Below are 17,591 nucleotides of genomic sequence, written 5' to 3'. Positions count from 1 at the left end.
GATGGGCTGCCAATTTTGCATCTGCCAAGTTTTACTTTCTATTGACTTAGTTGGACGTGGAATCCCTACAGTGCAGAAGGAGGCCATTCAGCCCACTGAGTCTGCACCAGCCCTCCGAAGGAGCACCTACCTATTCCCACATCCACAACCTAACCGCGTAACCCCACCTAACCTTTTGGAAACTAAGGGGCAATTTTGCATTGCAAATCCACCCAACCTGCACATGTTTGGACTGTGGAAGGAAACCAGAGCACCTGGAGGAAACCCACGCAGACACAGGCAGAATGTGCAAACTGCACACAGTCACCCGAGGTCGGAATTGAAACTGGGTCCCTGCACTGTGAGGCAGCAGTGCTAACCGCTGTGCACCATACTTGGGTGTAAAGTATTTGGGAGGAACCTGGCAATGCCAAAGGTGAAGAAACCTTGCTGATTTTAAAATGAGGTTGTCATTTGCGTTGTTGTTCACTGACTCTCGCCCAGCACCTGGTCAATCTGACAGTAATGTGTATGGCAGTAGAAATGACTGGGAGGAGGCTGCAGCCAATCAGCCATAGGATAGACCCTGCAGCCAGTGGAAGGAAAGGGGACATTGCAGGAGCGGTTCCAGCGAGATCAGAGAGGAGGCAAAGGTTGGGGAGAAACATTGGGATAGCAATCCTGCTGCTCCCGGTCCAGAAGGCATTCCTGAACGTGGCATAACTTTAATGTTTACCTGAACCAATCACCGCCCCATCTCCCTCTGCCGTGAGTTCACTGCTGGGTAGCTGACAGTGCTTGACTCCTGCCTTTGAGTTGCGTGACTTTAGATTGCTAAGTGGGCACCGCCTGCTCTTCCAGGGAGCCTTGTTAAAGAGCTGATTTGGAGCTGAAAAATTTAAATGGCCTAGAAGTCGACAATTTGGAGCCTTGGGATCAAATATTAAAATTTTAACCCTACCAATTCTCCCTGCTTGGGGGCTCAAAGTTGGGCTCATTCAGTCTGTAATTTTCCATGCAGTATTTTGTGCTGTATGAAAAAAGATGTGCAGATCCTGTAAGATAAACTTAACCTGACCCACCTAGTGGAAAGCTGCTAGGTTCCAGGTTCCAATCAGTCATGCTTTGTGTCCAATACACTAAGAGAAGGCATAAAACAGGAGGTTGGTCCAATCCTGCCAGTTTGCACCAGGTAGGCTAGGTTAAGTGTCTCCTCTGTTGACAAAATAATTATCATACATTATTTATATGATCATTTAATAATGAATCTTTTTTTCTCAGTTGAGCCAGAATTTAAGTATGTTGCAAATATGCATGGCAATGAAGTACTGGGGAGAGAGCTCCTGATTTACCTTGCACAGTATTTGTGTTCTGAATACTTAAATGGAAACAAAAGGATTCAGGCTCTAATCAATAATACCAGAATCCATCTACTTCCTTCTATGAATCCCGATGGCTACGAAATAGCATCTGAAGAGGTAACTTGTTTCTCTTTTTGAGCTCCTAATTTCATAACTACCAGGGGATCTTCCATGACATTGCTCACAATAAGCTCTTCGTTTAATACAAAGCAGAGTATATTGCAGTGTAGAATTTCAATTTTCATGCAGCTTTAGGTCGTTTTTTAAGGTAACGCAATTTAACTCCAGATATACAAATTGTTGGTCAATCAATTTATTGGCGGGCCAATAATTTTACCCCGCTCCTCTACATTACTTATATTCTCTTAACCTTGACTCTAACATCACTCCCCTCCCTCACCACCTATGCCTGGCCCATTCTGAATCTACCTACATCTTTAATTCTTCTCACACCATCTCCCACTTTAACAAATTACGATTCTCCGGTCCCCCAGCCTAGTATTTCCCAGTGGAGCGCCGTTCGCTGGAGCGGAATTTTCTACTCCTGCCGCTTGTCAATGGGATTTCCCATCAAAGCCAGCCCACATCGTTGGGAAACCTGCGGGCGGAGGTGCACTGCCAGGGGGAACAGAGAATCCCAACGGCTGGAGAATTCCGGCCACAGTTTTCTGATCCCAACAATCCCCTCTCTCTTGTGCATGTACAGTTCCTCTACAATGCCATTCTTTCATCCTTCCTTACATCATAATGTCAGAATTGGGGATATTCGCTGATGATTGCAAAATTTAGCACCATACTCTCAGCTCCTAGCCTGCTGGGCCCTGATGCACTTTACCCAGTTTTCATGTTCTTACTTCTACCTGGCTGAAAGTCCTCTAAGCTATAAGCATATCTTTCCAATCTTTATGCCTTGTGCCATTTAACCTTCCCCTGTTTTATGCTGAAGAGCTTTACAGTGTGTGTGTATTATCTTCACAACCTTTTCCTTTAGTTTTCTTCCTTTTTAAATGCTCTTTGTCTAGCTTATCCTCCTGTGTTTGATACACCCAGTGCCGGACCTGTGATCACTTTATTACAGCAATGTTGCAGGTCTAATTTAACGTAACGTATTTGCAGAACAGAATTAAGAAAAGTTTTTGCAACCACAATGAGCCATTTGCATCAATAATTCATATAAATTAGTCCTCACAATGAGATGCAAAACCTCTATGAGGGAAGAGTTTTCAACTTACTTTCTAATACTGTGTGTGGCAATCTATATCTGTATTGTGTTAGAAATTTAGATGCAATTATTTCTACATTTTATTAGATGTACAAACCTTTAAATTCTCAGGGATATAGTGAGGCAAAGCCACCAATGTCTGTCCTTAGCAGGGAGGATTTGGGGGTAAAATCCATTTGCACTCGGACACCAATCCTTGTGTCTGTGTTTAAAATTCATGCTGTGAGTAGAGGCAGAGATCTTTTGCAATGCCCTATTTATATATAAATCTGAGTGGAAAGGGCAGCACGGTGGCACAGTGGTTAGCATTGCTGCCTCACGGTGCCGAGGTCCCAGGTTCGATCCCGGCTCTGGGTCACTGTCCGTGTGGAGATTGCACATTCTCCCCGTGTTTGCGTGGGTTTCGCCCCCACAACCCAAAGGTGAGCCACGTTAAATTGCCCCTTAATTGGAAAAGATAAATTGGGTACTCTAAGGGCGGAATTCTCCACTCCCGCGATAAATTGGGAAGGCCGTCGTGAACTCGGCCGAGTTTCACGACAGCCTCGGAGGCTGCTCCTCTTACCTTATTCACCCCCACCCGGGGGGCTAGGAGTGGCGCTCCGTAACTCTCGGCCGCCGGGCCTTGACGCTTGCGTCAAGGCGGCGCGCCGAGAATGACGCGACGGCGGCGCTGAAGTGACGTCAGCCACGCATGCGCAGGTTGGCCGGCTCCAACCCTGATGTCACGACGGCTGACGGCTCAAACCCGCGCATGCGTGGTTGCCGTCTTCCCTTCCGCTGCCCTGCAAGACATGGCATCTTGATCTTGTGGGGCGGCGGAGGGGAAAGAGTGCATCGCTTTGAGACGCCGGCCCGACGATCGGTGGGCACCGATCGCGGACCAGTCCCCTCCCGAACACGGCCGTGGTGCTCACTCCCCTCTCCGCCCCCCACAAGCTTCAAACGGCACTTTGGCGCCCATGTTCACGACGGCAGCGACCAGGTGTGGTTGCCGCCGTCGTGAACCGGTTGGGAACGGCAGGGGCGGCCAATCCGGGCCGGAGAATCGCCGGTCGCCGTCAATAATGGCGAGCGGCGATTCTTCCCAGCGGGGGGTGGGAGAATCGTGGGGGGTGCCGGGGGGGCGTGTCGTTAGTTGCCCGGACCGCCCACGATTCTCCCACCCGGCATGGGGAGCGGAGAATTCCGCCCTAAATTTTTTTTGTTTTAAATAAATAAAATTAATCTGAGCGGAAGAGCCCAGGTTCAGGAGATTATGTCAACTTCCTAAAATAACATTACTTCAAGCTCCAGTGTCCCAGCCGAATGCAGCTGGTGATCTAAAGGGTTATGATGTGATGCTGGAGAAAGTGGGGTGAAGCATTATTTGCTAGAGTCAGTGGCAAAGCAAAGCAGACATTTTAAAATGACCACTTTTAAGATGTCAGGCTAGATTTTCTGGCGGGTGTCAGAATCCGGACATCAGCATCAAATGTTCCGAGTTCACAATCAGAGGGCCCGCAGCAATGTCAGGTTGACAGACCTACTGAGAGAAGTGGGCAGTGCCAAGGCAGGCAGATGAGCACGAGGGTGTCTCAACAGGGAGGCATCTTCAACTATCTGCGCTGAATTTAAAAATCAAAAGGCCTGGGGCGGATTCTCCATTGGCTGATGCCGAAACCTTGAAATGCGATTGGGCGGAGAATATGTTTTGACACTAAAATCGTGGCAGGTGCCGATTTGCTGCCAAATCGCAATTTTCCGTCACCTCGACAGCGACGTCAATGCAGTCCAGAACGCACGTGCAATGAACACTATTTGCATATCATTAGTGGGCCTGACCAGCTATTCTCCGAGGCCTCTATGATGCTCCGCCTCCATGGACCCAGTTCCCAATGGCGCGGGTCACTTAAGTTTTAAAAAATCGTGGCTGCTGAGGGAGAGAGGGGGTACAGAAAGTACGAGATGTAATACGGTAAGGCTCCTGTACTGCAGGTACGGGGGTAGATCCCTGCCTGCTGGCTCCGCCCAGTAGGCGGAGTATAAATGTGTGTGCTCACCGAGCTGCAGCCATTTTGGCAGCAGCTGCAGGAGGCTACACATCTCTGCTTAATAAAGCCACGATTACACTCTACTCTCGTCTCGTCGTAATTGATAGTGCATCAGAGGCCACCTCAATTGAGACAGCATAGAGTGGTAAAATACCAGTGCCTGTGCAAAGTGGCCCCTGAATCCAGTCTTAATTGGAATAATTGGCTACCTGCCTTGTTGGAGCAGGCAGCTGACTCAGCTTCCAATCCCACCTCGGTAAAGTCCCAGGGAGCTTTACCCCCTCCCCCCTATTTTCCCAGTCTTCCTCCTCCATCTCCATGGGGCCAGGAAAGTTCATCCCATTATTTTAGGAGCAGAATTTGAACCATGGCACTCTGTTACTCACCGTAGAACCAGAATGCCACTGCATCTCACTTGCTCTTTGCTAGTTCCCATGCGATTACAATTAAAATTTTAAGTGCCAGAAGTCTGCTCAGGAGACATGAGCGGTCACATGTGGTGGTCGAAGCTTTTCATTGGTGAAACCAGCTGTCAGCTGACAATGCTGCCAGTACATGCGAGCTATTAAGGAGCCTCCTGGTCAAACAGTGAGACTCTGCGTAGGAGGTGATAGATAGAACATTCTTCGTGATGGCCGCAACTATCCTGCCAAACTCCATTGCCGTAAATGTAAAATCTATTGACAGCACAAATCTGGCCTTGGCTCCAAATCTTACAATACCCTTGGCTTGCTAAAATCCAGAATTAGAATGAATAGAGCGAGCATCCACCTCTGTGAGAAAGAGTTCCACATTTCTACCACCCTTTGTGTGAAGAAATATGTCCAACCTGCTCTTCGAAATGAATGTGCTCTAATTAAAGTTTATGTCCCCTTGGCCTCGGCATCCTTCCAGAAAAAGGTTTCCTCTATCACCTCCTATCATTGTTTCTGGGCCCTAAAGCTCACATTTGCAACTTCCAACTTCCTGTGACAACTTTTTTGAAAAATTAGCTACCTTGTTGTTTAGTCTGATCATACAATTACTTAATGTTTATGATTTTGGATCCTGAATTGGATCAATTAATTTTCCCTTCAGTATTCATGTGGGACTATTCTTTGTTTTTAGCCTTTGATATCACAGGGAATAAAACCATTACATTCTGTCATTTTCTCCTCGGAGTCCTGGTGAATGATGAATCGAACAAAACGTTCACCCCTCAATATATTTGATAACACTTCAGGCGTTGAGATCTATCTGCCGCAGTTTTTCCACTCACTTAATCTATCAACGTCTATTTGTAGACAAGCAAAGAATGAGTCAACTAGGATTTTGTAGCCTGAACTACTTACTATGCCACCAATCTTTGTGCCACCAGTGGCAAACTTGGATATATAGCTGTCCTTTCTGTTATCGAAAAGATTAATAAATATAATGAACAATTGAAACTCCAGCACATTAGTCACATGCTTCCAAAATGTATTCAAAATCAAGACAGTATGAGCGCGATCCAATTGCCATGCTGCACTGAAAAAGCGTGCACACCATGGCCGATAAAAGCTGGGAGACCCGCTTCCGGGATCTAGCTGGCTCGCAACACCTCGCAAGATCCAATGCGATCTTGTGAGACGTTGCGATGCAAGTCCTGCCCATTGTGGGTTGGATCACATTTTGGAGCGAGATAGTTAGTCTCACTCTAATGTGAAGATTCCAGAGGTACCTGAGGCTTTGGGATCTATCCCCTTCATCTCGGAGACCTCAGGCAAGTACCTTTCAGCACTGGCCCCCACAAACAGGGACCAGACAGAACGGCACTCATGGGGGTCTCCCAGATGATCGGAAGCCCCCAGCTGCATGCCCTTTGGGCAGCATAGTGCTGTGGCACTGCTGGTGCCACCAGGGCACCTTGGCAGTGCCAGCCTGAAATTTGAAAGCTGGCATAGGCACTATCAAGGTGCCCAGTTGGCGGTGCCAAGATGGCATTTTTGTTGTGCAAGCAATCGGGCCAGGATGGCTTGTGTGGGTGTTGGTGAGATGCGGGCAGGCAGGAACTATCCCATAGTGCGTTTGGGCTGAGGGGAGGTCGGGAACATTGTGGGGCCTCGGAGATTGGGATGCCATTTAAAAATGATGTCTCAATCTTGCGCTACATTGGAGAGTTCCAGCAAGCAGATATCTCCAGTGTACAAAACAGGGCCATATACGGCCTCTGCCATGGGTTCCCTGCTGATGCCCCTTATACAACGCAAGTTGCATTGAAAAGCCATGTGTTTCTTGGCGGGGAACACATGGCTAAAAGCACTCGCTATGGGACTTCGTCCCATTTGGCTGAATCAAGCCTCATATATTTCTAACTATCATATCAAGAACAAAAATGTCATAATTATAGTCGTCAAAAATACAGTAAATATGGCTTGCCAGATATCTTTAAATCTAACAAAGCATGTTGACACTAGGCTGGCTGCAAAACAAGGAAGCGTGTTCTTTGAACTGGTGATTAAATGAAAATGCTTATTAGAATTGCTAAATTTTTATTTGATATCAAAATACTGGACATCAAAAGGACATTTTCCCGATCATTGTATTTGTGTGTTCTGTACCCTTTGTGATTGCTGAATTTGTTTCTGCTTCATCTTTTTCCACATAAACACAATACCTACTGAGTCAGTGACAGTTATGTTTGATACTCTGCTATGCAGAACACAAAGGTGCACAATCCAGTCTGCAAATTACTCCAGCTAAAGTAATTGCAAATCATACATTCATGCAAGAGCAGGCTACTAAATGAAAACAACCAAGGTTTACGGGGAAACAGATCTGCTCACAAGTAACTGCTCTGAAATGCCTGATAAGGAAAATGGTGTTCTGAACACTTGAAATCGTGCCAACGGGATGAAAAGCGCTGGTGAGATTTTCCAGCCCTTCCATCCATCTGGATCTTGTAATTCTGCCGAAGGTGACCCCCGCTACCCCCGGCGTGTTCCCCTGCGTTGGGGCGGGCAAGCCACGCAAAATGCCTTTGCCAGTGGCGGGGCCAGAAAATATCACCTGCGGCCAATGACTAGCCGCCTCCACCGCCGGGAAGCACAGGGGGGTGGTAAATTCTCCCCACTGTTTTGTCTTCAGTTGACAGTATCATAGATACCTGAGAATCCACTTTGAACATAAAGGGATTTTGTTGAACAGTGGAACGATACTGGATTTACAAGGTATTTTGCTACTCAGTACATCAAAGCCGCCATTACTTTTATAGTGACAGCTACTTTATAAACAACATTTTGACCTTGCAATAGACTACACATACAATAACAACAGCTTCAATTCATCTGGCACCTGTAATGTTGAAATATTTCAAGGTGCTTCACAAAGGCAAGAGGAGAAAGTGAGTGCTGATCCAAAAAGATGTTACGAAGAACATAGAACATTACAGCGCAGTACAGGCCCTTCGGCCCACGATGTTGCACCGTCCTCTGAAACCCTTCTAAAGTCCCTCTACACTATTCCCTTATCGTCCATATGCCTATCCAATGACCATTTGAATGCGTTTAGTGTTGGCGAGTCCACTACTGTTGCAGGCAGGGCATTCCACGCCCTTACTACTCTCTGAGTAAAGAACCTACCTCTGACATCTGTCCTATATCTATCTCCCCTCAATTTAAAGCTATGTCCCCTCGTGCTGGACATCACCATCCGAGGAAAAAGGCTCTCGATGTCCACCCTATCTAATCCTCTGATCATCTTGTATGCCTCAATTAAGTCCCCTCGGACTTGGGCGGGGGTGGAGTGAAAGAAGGCCACTCAGCAGAATCAGTGGCGCTAACACAAATAAATGAATAACGTAACAATTTAACCTTGTTTTTCACTTTCCAAGGAGCAATGCATGCATTGTAATAATGTTTAATATTGTTAATGTTCTGAATGATGCAGGGTCCTGGGTACAATGGATGGGCCACTGGACGATCAAATAGTCAAAGTATTGATTTGAACAGAAATTTTCCAGACCTGACAACAGTATTTTATCAAGAAAGAAGAAAAAGAGGAGGCCAGGTTGATCACATCCCAATTCCAAGATCATACTGGAATGGTAAGGTACGAGCTTTTAACATGTTGTTCTGTATTAGACTCTTTTTTTAAAATCACTTTCCATTGATGGTGATGTTGAATTTTGGTTTGTATTCTTGTTGTCTTTTGGTTCCCAAATGATGGGAATAATCGCACTTTAAGTTTGGAAAGATGGGGAGTGTGATAGAATCATAGAATCCCTACAGTGCAGAAGGAGGCCATTTGGCCCATCGAGTCTGCACCGAACCTCTCAAACAGCACCCTAACCGAGACCCAATCTCCCACCCTATCCCTGTAACCCCACCGAGGGACAATTTACTTCACCTCTTTGGACTGTGGGAGGAAACCGGAGCACCTGGAAGAAACCCACGCAGACACAGGACGAATGTGCAAACTCCACACAGTCAGTCACCTGAGGGCGGAACCGAAATCGGTCCCTGGCGCTGTGAGGCAGCAGTGCCACCATGTCAGCGGAAACATTTCAAATTCCGCTTTTGTGTGCCTTAGGCGGGGTGTTTCTCAGCTGCTGCAGCGCCAAGATTTTCCCCACTATTCATCGGCATGTTTTGGACCTCAGAGTTTCTCCCCGCCGAGGCCACACTGTAGTCAATCTCCTTGCAGACCGGACACCATTTTGATCGGCTGCTCGGCTGGCAGTGCTGAAGTGCCCAGGTGCCATGGGGAGTACCAGGGTACCGCCCTGCCATGTTCCCGACCACATGGGGGTCTCTCATGACCTGCAAGATTCCCCCCACCCCCACCCCTCCTCGATATGCCGTTACGCTTGGTCCACGTTTGTGAAAAGCAACAGTGCTAAACAGCCCCCTGGTGATGATTCGCAGGTGTGGCCGCTGACTCCTGGGAGCCAAGTGAAAGGAGCGTCTGGGTATTTAAATGAGCCTACTGATCTGGGAGATGTCTAGCGAAGGAACGAGTCGGGTGACTCGCGATCGGCCTTGGGGCTCTCGCGCAATTCGCCTGTCACTGCCTGGATCTGCGCCAGGGGCAATGCGGCTGTTGAATCACTCTCAAGAGCTCTTTATCTATCACTAGCCATGCTGCCTTGTGCCAGTTTAAACCGGTCCTGTTAGACATTGCATTTGTCCAAAGTGTAGCTATGGAATGAAGACGCTGGAAGGCTAACACTTAACCATTAGCTCGTAGCTAATTAGTTCTGAGTGCTTCACAGATATTTACAGATAATACAACAATATATAACATACAATAGTTGAGTTTCACCACGTAGTTCCATTGATTGTAGGTGACTTTTATTTATTTTTTGTACAATAACAGTTCTGTTGTTTACAAAGAGTGCAGAGATCTTTACTGATTTCACATTTCTGGTGGGCTCAGCACATAAGCAGCAAAGATCAAATCATAACTTTCCATCTCAGGTCCTTAATGTGTTAGGCAGGTTGGTTTGACGTTGACTGCAACTGGATGCAGGGAAGCTAGAAACAAACGTCTGACACCGGAGATGATCCAACACTGTTTTATTTAACTATGGACTGCTGTACATGTTCCACTGTGGGTTGACAGCTCTACTAATCCTACTGATGACCTCTTACTGGCTTGACCAGACTTACTAGCTACAACATGGCAGTAGTGCCCACTAACTTGTGCACTCTGACTGTCTCAGTATCTGGGTCCTGAGAGAGAGGCAGTCTTAATGCCCTGTGGGCTTTATAGTGGTGGTGTCCTGTCTGGTGATTGGTTGTTCTGTGTTGTGTGTTCATTGGTCATCCTGTGTGTCAACCATTGCCTGTCTGCATCTCATTATATACATGAGTGGATATTAAGACAGTCCTCTCTGATTAATGTATTATGGGAGCCGTTTAACGGAAATGAACAGAGTCCCATGTTGAGCATATTTAGCCAGGTGTTTCCCGGGCCAAGAACGGCCCTGCTACCAACTGGAACTCTGCTTCATTATGGGGCCTCAGCGAGGAATGTCCCGTCAAGTCTGCACTCAGTCCCAATTCCAGGAAGAGATCAGGCCGCCATTTTTAAATGGCACCTCAATGTTCAGACCGTCCACCGCAGCTTCTGGACACCCCCATGCCACAATTAATCTATTAAGGGGGCCATCAAGCCCCCCACACCTTTCAAGGGCCGAGGACTCTAGCCCAGTGCAGAGGTACTGTGGCACAGCGGTTAGCACTGCTGCCTCACAACTCCAAGGACCGGGTTCAATTCTGGCCTCGGATGGAGTATTTGTGGGGGTCAGGAATAGGACAGGGGATTGAGTTTAAGGTGGTGGGTCCTTCGAAAGGTCGGTGCAGGCTCGATAGGCCGAATGGTCTCCTTCTGCGTTGTAGGGATTCTATGAAAGCGCCATCCAGGCACCTTGGCACTGCCAGAGTGCCCACATGGCATTCGGATTGCCAGGGTACCACCCTACCCAGAGCCTGACCACCCAATGGCCCCCAATAATCTGTCCCCCCCCCCCAGTGCCAGTATTCCTGGTTCACATTTGTGGAGCCCAGTGCTAACCGGCGCTCACGCGGGATCTCCAGGGTGGAGGGGTCAGATCCCGCACTTTAGTTTATTCCGCGAGTGCATATTCAAGTATGCCTTACTGCACACTATGATATGCAAATTTAGACCCCTGATCCAGATTGTGACATCTCGCGAGATCCCGTTAGAGGACTCTCACAAGATTTACAGGGCGCGGCCGTTAGATCGCACTGACAATGGCGGGACCAGAAAATCCTGCCGTCGGCCAATAGCAGACTGCCTCCACCGCCGTGAAATACATGGCAGGTTGCGTGGCAAATACCACACATACTATCAAAGCTTTTCATCTTGCACTCATTAAAACAGCTTGTCAACTAATCAGTACTCTCTTCTCATATAGTTTAAATTGTTGTTCCATTTACTGTTTGTTTATCTTGCATAGCTGGCCTGGTGAATCTAAGATGAATGTCTCTTTTTCAGCAGTATTATAAATCAGTACTTATAATTAAGAACACATGTAAGAAGGAGAATGGAGTTCTGTATTGCCCTTACAGTGAGTTTTCGTACCGCTCATTTAGGGGAATGTGCTCTCTCTGAACAGTTGTGCAGCGTAGATCCAACAAATGTGAATCTTGGCACGTATTCTGTCAAGTACTGCAGGGCTCCCCCGGCTGATCCAGGTGGTGGAACTGTTGTCGAAGTATCCCAATGGCGGCTCGTGTGTGACAGCATGGTTTTTGTAATATGTATTGTAGATTGCACACCAGGGGCAAAATTCTCCGATCCCACGCAGGGTTGGAGAATCGGCCGGCAGCGGCGTTAACCCCACTCCCGCCGGGTTTTTTATTCTCCGACCGGCCAAAAACCGGCGTTGTGCAAATCCCGCCGGCAGCCTCTGAAAACAGCTGGTGCCGGCGGGATTTCATTATATTTTTCTTTCACCAAATCTCCGGCCCGGCCGAAGTCCCGCCGACGTGGCTATGGGTCACGTCGGCGAAAAACAGAGTAGCTTTAAAACGGCGTCAACCATTGATGATGGTTGACGCCGTTCAGTGTCCGAGGGCGAGTGCGGGGGGGGGGGGTTTGCGGCGTTGACGGGTTTGCGGCGTTGGGGGGGGGTTGCGGCGTTGGGGGGGGGGGGGTTGCGGCGTGGGGGGGGGGGTTGCGGCGTTGGGGGGGTTGCGGCGTTGGAGGGGGGGTTGCGGCGTTGGGGGGGGGGTTGCGGCGTTGAGAGAGGGGGGGGTACCGGCGTTGAGGGGGGGGTTGCGGCGTTGAGAGAGGGGGGGTACCGGCGTTGAGAGAGGGGGGGGCGGTGTTGGAGGGGGGTAGGGGTGGTGGGGAGGGGGTAGGGGTGGTGGGTAGGGGTGGTGGGGAGGAGGGTAGGGGCATTGGAGTGGGTAGGGGTGGTGAGGGGGTAGTGGTAGTGAGGGGGGTAGGGGCGTTGGAGGGGGTAGGGGTGGTGGGGGGGGTTGGGGTAGGGGGCAGCGGCGTGCAGAGGGGGCGACGGTGCGTTGGCCCCAGCCATCCGTCCCCCCCCCCCCCCTGCACGCCGCTGCCCCCTACCCCAACCCCCCCTCACCGCCCCTCCAATGCCGCCCCACCCCTCTCTCAATGCCGGTACCCACCCCCCCTCTCCTCTCAACGCAGGTAACCCCCCCCCTCCTCTCCTCTCAACTCAACGCCGCAACCCCCTCCCTCCCTCCCTCTCAACTCAACGCCGCAACCCCCCCTCCTCTCCACTCAACACAACGCCGTAACCCCCCTCTCCTCTCCTCTCAACTCAACGCCGTAACCCCCTCCCCCCCTCTTCTCTCAACGCAGGTAACCCCCCTCTCCCCTCCTCTCCTCTCAACGCCGCAACCGCCCCCTCCCTCCCTCCCTCCTTCCCTCTCCCTCCCTCCCTCCCTCTCCCCCTCTCCCTCCCTCCCTCCCTCCCTCTCCCCCTCTCCCTCCCTCCCTCTCCCACTCTCCCTCCCTCTCCCCCTCTCAACTCCGCAACCCCCCCCCCACAAACGCCGGGTCTCTCTCTTCTCCTCTCCCCCCCCCCCCCCAAACGCCGAGTCTCTCTTCCTCCTCCCCCCCCCCAACGCCGGGTCTCTCTTCCTCCCCCCCCCCCCAAAATGCCGGGTCTCTCTTCCTCCTCCCCCCCCCCCCCAAACGCCGGGTCTCTCTTCCTCCCCCCCCCCCCCCCCAAACGCCGGGTCTCTCTTCCTCCTCCCCCCCCCCCCAACGCCGGGTCTCTTGTCCTCCTCCTCCCCCCCCCCCCCAACGCTGGGTCTCTCTTCCCCCCCCCCCCCCCAAATGCTGGGTCTCTCTTCCTCCTCCCCCCCCCCCCCAACGCTGGGTCTCTCTTCCTCCTCCCCCCCCCCCCCCCCCAACGCTGGGTCTCTCTTCCCCCCCCCCCCAAATGCTGGGTCTCTCTTCCTCCTCCCCCCCCCCCCCCAAACGCCGGGTCCCTCTTCCTCCCCCCCCCCCCCCCAAACGCCGGGTCTCTCTTCCTCCTCCCTCCCCCCCCCCCAAACGCCGGGTCTCTCTTCCTCCTCCCCCCCCCCCCCCCCCCCAAACGCCGGGTCTCTCTCTCCCCACCACACAAACGCCGGGACTCGCCACTTCCGCAGCGGGTGAAACTGACGTGTATCGCGTCAGTCCGCTGCTGGCCCTTTCGGGAACGGAGATTACCGGCTTAAAAGAAGGCCCGGACGCCGGAATCATCCGCACCGCTTTTTCCCGCCGGAAATGGGCGTCACGTCGGTCCGCGGAGAATTTCGCCCCAGAATTGTGAGCTGAATAGTCAGCGGGTGGCACTTGTTGTCCAATGGTCATCATTTGATTTGTCATGATGACTGAAATGCAGATGGTGTACTAATTGCCACAGAGTGAAGGTACTGTTGCCAGGATACTGGGTATTGATCTGCATGATATATATCGTGTATATGATTAAACACCAGCTGGACATTGAGAAAGTGTGGTAGGTCTCAATGTTGATGGGCGGTGCCCACAAACTGATACACATGCTGTAAATGGTTCCTTGTGGAAATCTGCAATCTTGTTGAGGTGCACATTCTCACTCTGCCTCCTTCTCTCCGGCAAGAGAAAAACCACCAAGCACATCTACAACTGCAGCAACCTTCAGCAGAATTCAAGCAATAGCTAAACCTGAAAGTTGTTCATGATCCCTTTAAATAGCACAGGGGTTGGGGGTGGTGTGCGGCTGGAGTGGGAGGCCTCCCTGCTGCTAAACACATATTTAGCTATGCAAATTTAAGAGGTGGCACTGGCTGGAAAGCTGAGATTCAAATTGGAAGGACCAGCAACAAATAATTGTTATATATTTATCGGAATCACAATCTGCCTGCCCTAGATCTGTCGAATGTTCCGAGTGCATGTGCTCTTAACCTCACCAAAATGGTGTCAACGCGTTTAACACCAAAGGTGTGTATGCATGTCACAGGCACCATTTTGGTGTCAAAATAGCACTTGCAGCATCGAGGTATTGTGGAGATGAATTTAATGTACGGGAAGTGAAATAAAGATTGGTAAAGATAGATGGGATTAAGAAAGAGAGCGATAATGAAGCCAGACAATTAAGTCAAATTAACTTCTGAAGGAATAAGACTCCACATTGATAAAATTCCATTCACTTTCTTCTGAATACATCTAACTTTTTCCAGCATCTTTACTGGGGAGTTAGTGGAGAAGTACCCCAACCTCATAACATTACATTGAATCAATGCAGGGATTTCTGACAGCAGTTCCCAGATTTTTGTGTTCAATTATCCATGTACAGATGCAGGAGGTTAATGTCTGATTTACTCCAAAACAGCAATGAGCTCTGATAACCTCATTGTTATTAGCTATGCAAAATCCAAACTCTTGCCAATTATTCGTAGCTAATAAGAAATTGTTCCCAATGGCTGAAGGGTCAGGAAGCAAAGGTTGTAGACATAAGAACATAAGACATAGGAGCAGAATTAGGCCACTCGGCCCATCGAGACTGCTCCGCCATTTAATCATGGCTGATATTTTTCTCATCCCAATTCTCCTGCTTTCTCCCCATGACCCCTGATCCCATTATTAATCAAGAATATATCTATCTCTGTCTTAAAGACACTCAGTGATTTGGCTTCCACAGCCTTCTGCGGCAAAGAGTTCCACGCACTCACCACCCTCTGGCTGAAGAAATTCCTTCTTATTTCAGTTTTAAAGGAACGACCATTCAGTCTGAGGCTATGCCCTTGGGTTGTAGCTTTTCCTAATAGTGGAAACATTCTCTCCACATCCACTCTATCCAGGCCTCGCAGTATCCTGTAAGTTTCAATAAGATCCCCCTCATCCTTCTAAACTCTAATGAGTACAGACCCAAAGTCCTCAACCATTCCTCATACGACAAGCTCCTTATTCCAGGGATCATTCTTGTGTACCTCCTCTGGACTCTTTCCAAGGCCAGTACATCCTTCCTTCGATACAAGGCCCAAAACTGCTCACAATACTCCAAATGGGGTTTGACCGGAGCCTTATATAGCCACAGAAGTACATCCCTCCTCTTGTATTCTAGCCCTCTCGACATGAATGCTAATATTGCATTTGCCTTCCTAACTGCCGACTGAACCTGCACATTAACCTTAAGAGAATCTTGAACTAGGACTCTTAAGTCCCTTTGTGCTTCTGATTTCATAGAATCATAGAATTTACAGTGCAGAAGGAAGCTATTCTGGTGGGGCCGGTTAAGCTCAGTGGGCTAGACAGCAGGTTTGTAATACAGAACAAGGCCAGCAATGCAGGTTCAATACCCGAACAGGTGCCGGAATGTGGCGACTAGTGGCTTTTCACAGTAACTTCATACTTGTGACAATAAAAGGTGATTATTACTATTATTCGGCCCATCGGATCTCCACCCTCCCTGGGAAAGAACACCCTACCTAAGCACACATTTCCACCCTATCCTAGTAACCCAGTGACCCCAAATAACCTTTTGGACACTGAGGGGTAATTTAGCATGGTCAATCCATCTAACTTGCACATATTTGGACTGTGGGAGCACCAGGAGGAAACCCACACAGGCACGGGGAGAACGTGCAATCTCCACACAGTCACCTGAGGCAGGAATTGAACCCAGGTCTCTGGAGCTGTGAGGCATCAGTGCTAACCACTGTGCCACTTAGCATGATTTTCTAAGTCTTTTCCCATTTAGATAATAGAAAGTAAATTTCGTAAGCTAACTGGCAACATGAGAAAAATCATCTATGCAATGAGGGGTTAGGATTGTAATGCACTACTTGATAAACTGGTGGCTACAGGTTCAGCAGTAACCTTCAAAAGGAATTGGATTCTTAAAGGATAAAAAATAAAACAGTGATAGGGGAAGGGGCAAGAGAGTGAGTCGAGATAGAAAGCTCGGTGAAAGACCTGCCACAGATTTGGTGTTAATTGACCTGTCCTGCTATGATTCCGTAATAATAGTTCATGTTTTTGACTTCTGGCAAAATATAACTTATGCAACATGAATTACATCAAATAAAGATAAATGAAATGTAAATAAATTCCACACTGGATTATCTATTATGTTTCAACAAGTACTACTTCCTTTCTGATACCTTTAGGTAGCACCTGAGACGAGGGGAGTGATAAAATGGATGAAGAAAATACCTTTCGTTCTTTCTGGAAGTTTGCATGGTGGAGATTTAGTAGCGAGTTATCCTTTTGACTTATCGAGACTGCCAGAAGAAGACAAGTTTAATTCGCCCACTCCGGATGATCAGGTATATGATGAATGACATGCGAAATGTTCCTTATGAGAAAGTAAATCAACATGAAATCTGATTCATTGTCGCATTTATGATTCTAGATGTTCAAGATGTTGGCTAAGACGTATTCCGATGCACATCCCATTATGTCAGACACAACAGATGAACGATGTGGAGGGAACTTTGCTAATAAAGGAGGCATTATAAATGGAGCAGAGTGGTACAGTTTTGCTGGAGGTAGTTCAATTTCTTAAGCTTCTGCAAAATGTGGATGAATAACGTTTAAGTGCATTTATATATTAATTAATGCAGTTGTGCAGTAAACAATGTGAGCACCGATTACTGCTGTGATCTTTGAATTAAAACTTCTCTGTGATTACAATTTGACTTGCCATATTTTTGGCAATTTTTCTCAGTTCTCAATTCTATTGGCTTCACTTTGAGCAGCGCATCTCATTCTGAAAGAAATCCTTACCTGTATTCCTTAATTTGGGGCAAACAACTTGAGCCATGCTTGGCAGGAGGTATCCAATCGTGAAGTTGTGTCAAAAGTCTTCTCCCATTTCTTTCAGCGTTGTCTCCAAAAAAGCTTCCCTTTCAAGCCAAATGCTGCTTCTCCTCTTTCAAACTTCTTTAAATCCGATTGGGTTACATTTTCCGGTCTCACCCACTGCGGGAATCGTCGCGGGCAGGACGGAAAATTTGACGGATCATTTAAAGGTCCACAGACGTCAGGAGAGCGCAACCGGAAAAT

General features: G+C 48.6%; 1 protein-coding gene across 1 annotated transcript in view; it reads left to right on the top strand.

Annotated features, from left to right (window-relative positions):
* The window catches only part of cpz (carboxypeptidase Z), a 64,411-nt gene that overhangs the window by 40,212 nt on the left and 6,608 nt on the right, over positions 1-17,591 (top strand). Inside the window, exons 5-8 of the mRNA XM_038792141.1 lie at positions 1,261-1,457; positions 8,502-8,663; positions 16,694-16,852; positions 16,939-17,074. Of these exons, the coding sequence (XP_038648069.1) occupies positions 1,261-1,457; positions 8,502-8,663; positions 16,694-16,852; positions 16,939-17,074 (654 nt within the window). The remainder of the gene's footprint in view (positions 1-1,260; positions 1,458-8,501; positions 8,664-16,693; positions 16,853-16,938; positions 17,075-17,591) is intronic.

This window comes from Scyliorhinus canicula, chromosome 3, assembly GCF_902713615.1.
Source record: "Scyliorhinus canicula chromosome 3, sScyCan1.1, whole genome shotgun sequence".
In the NCBI taxonomy this organism is placed as follows: domain Eukaryota; kingdom Metazoa; phylum Chordata; class Chondrichthyes; order Carcharhiniformes; family Scyliorhinidae; genus Scyliorhinus; species Scyliorhinus canicula.
The sequence above is the reverse complement of the archived record's forward strand: the minus strand, read 5'-3'. Positions and strand labels throughout refer to the sequence as shown.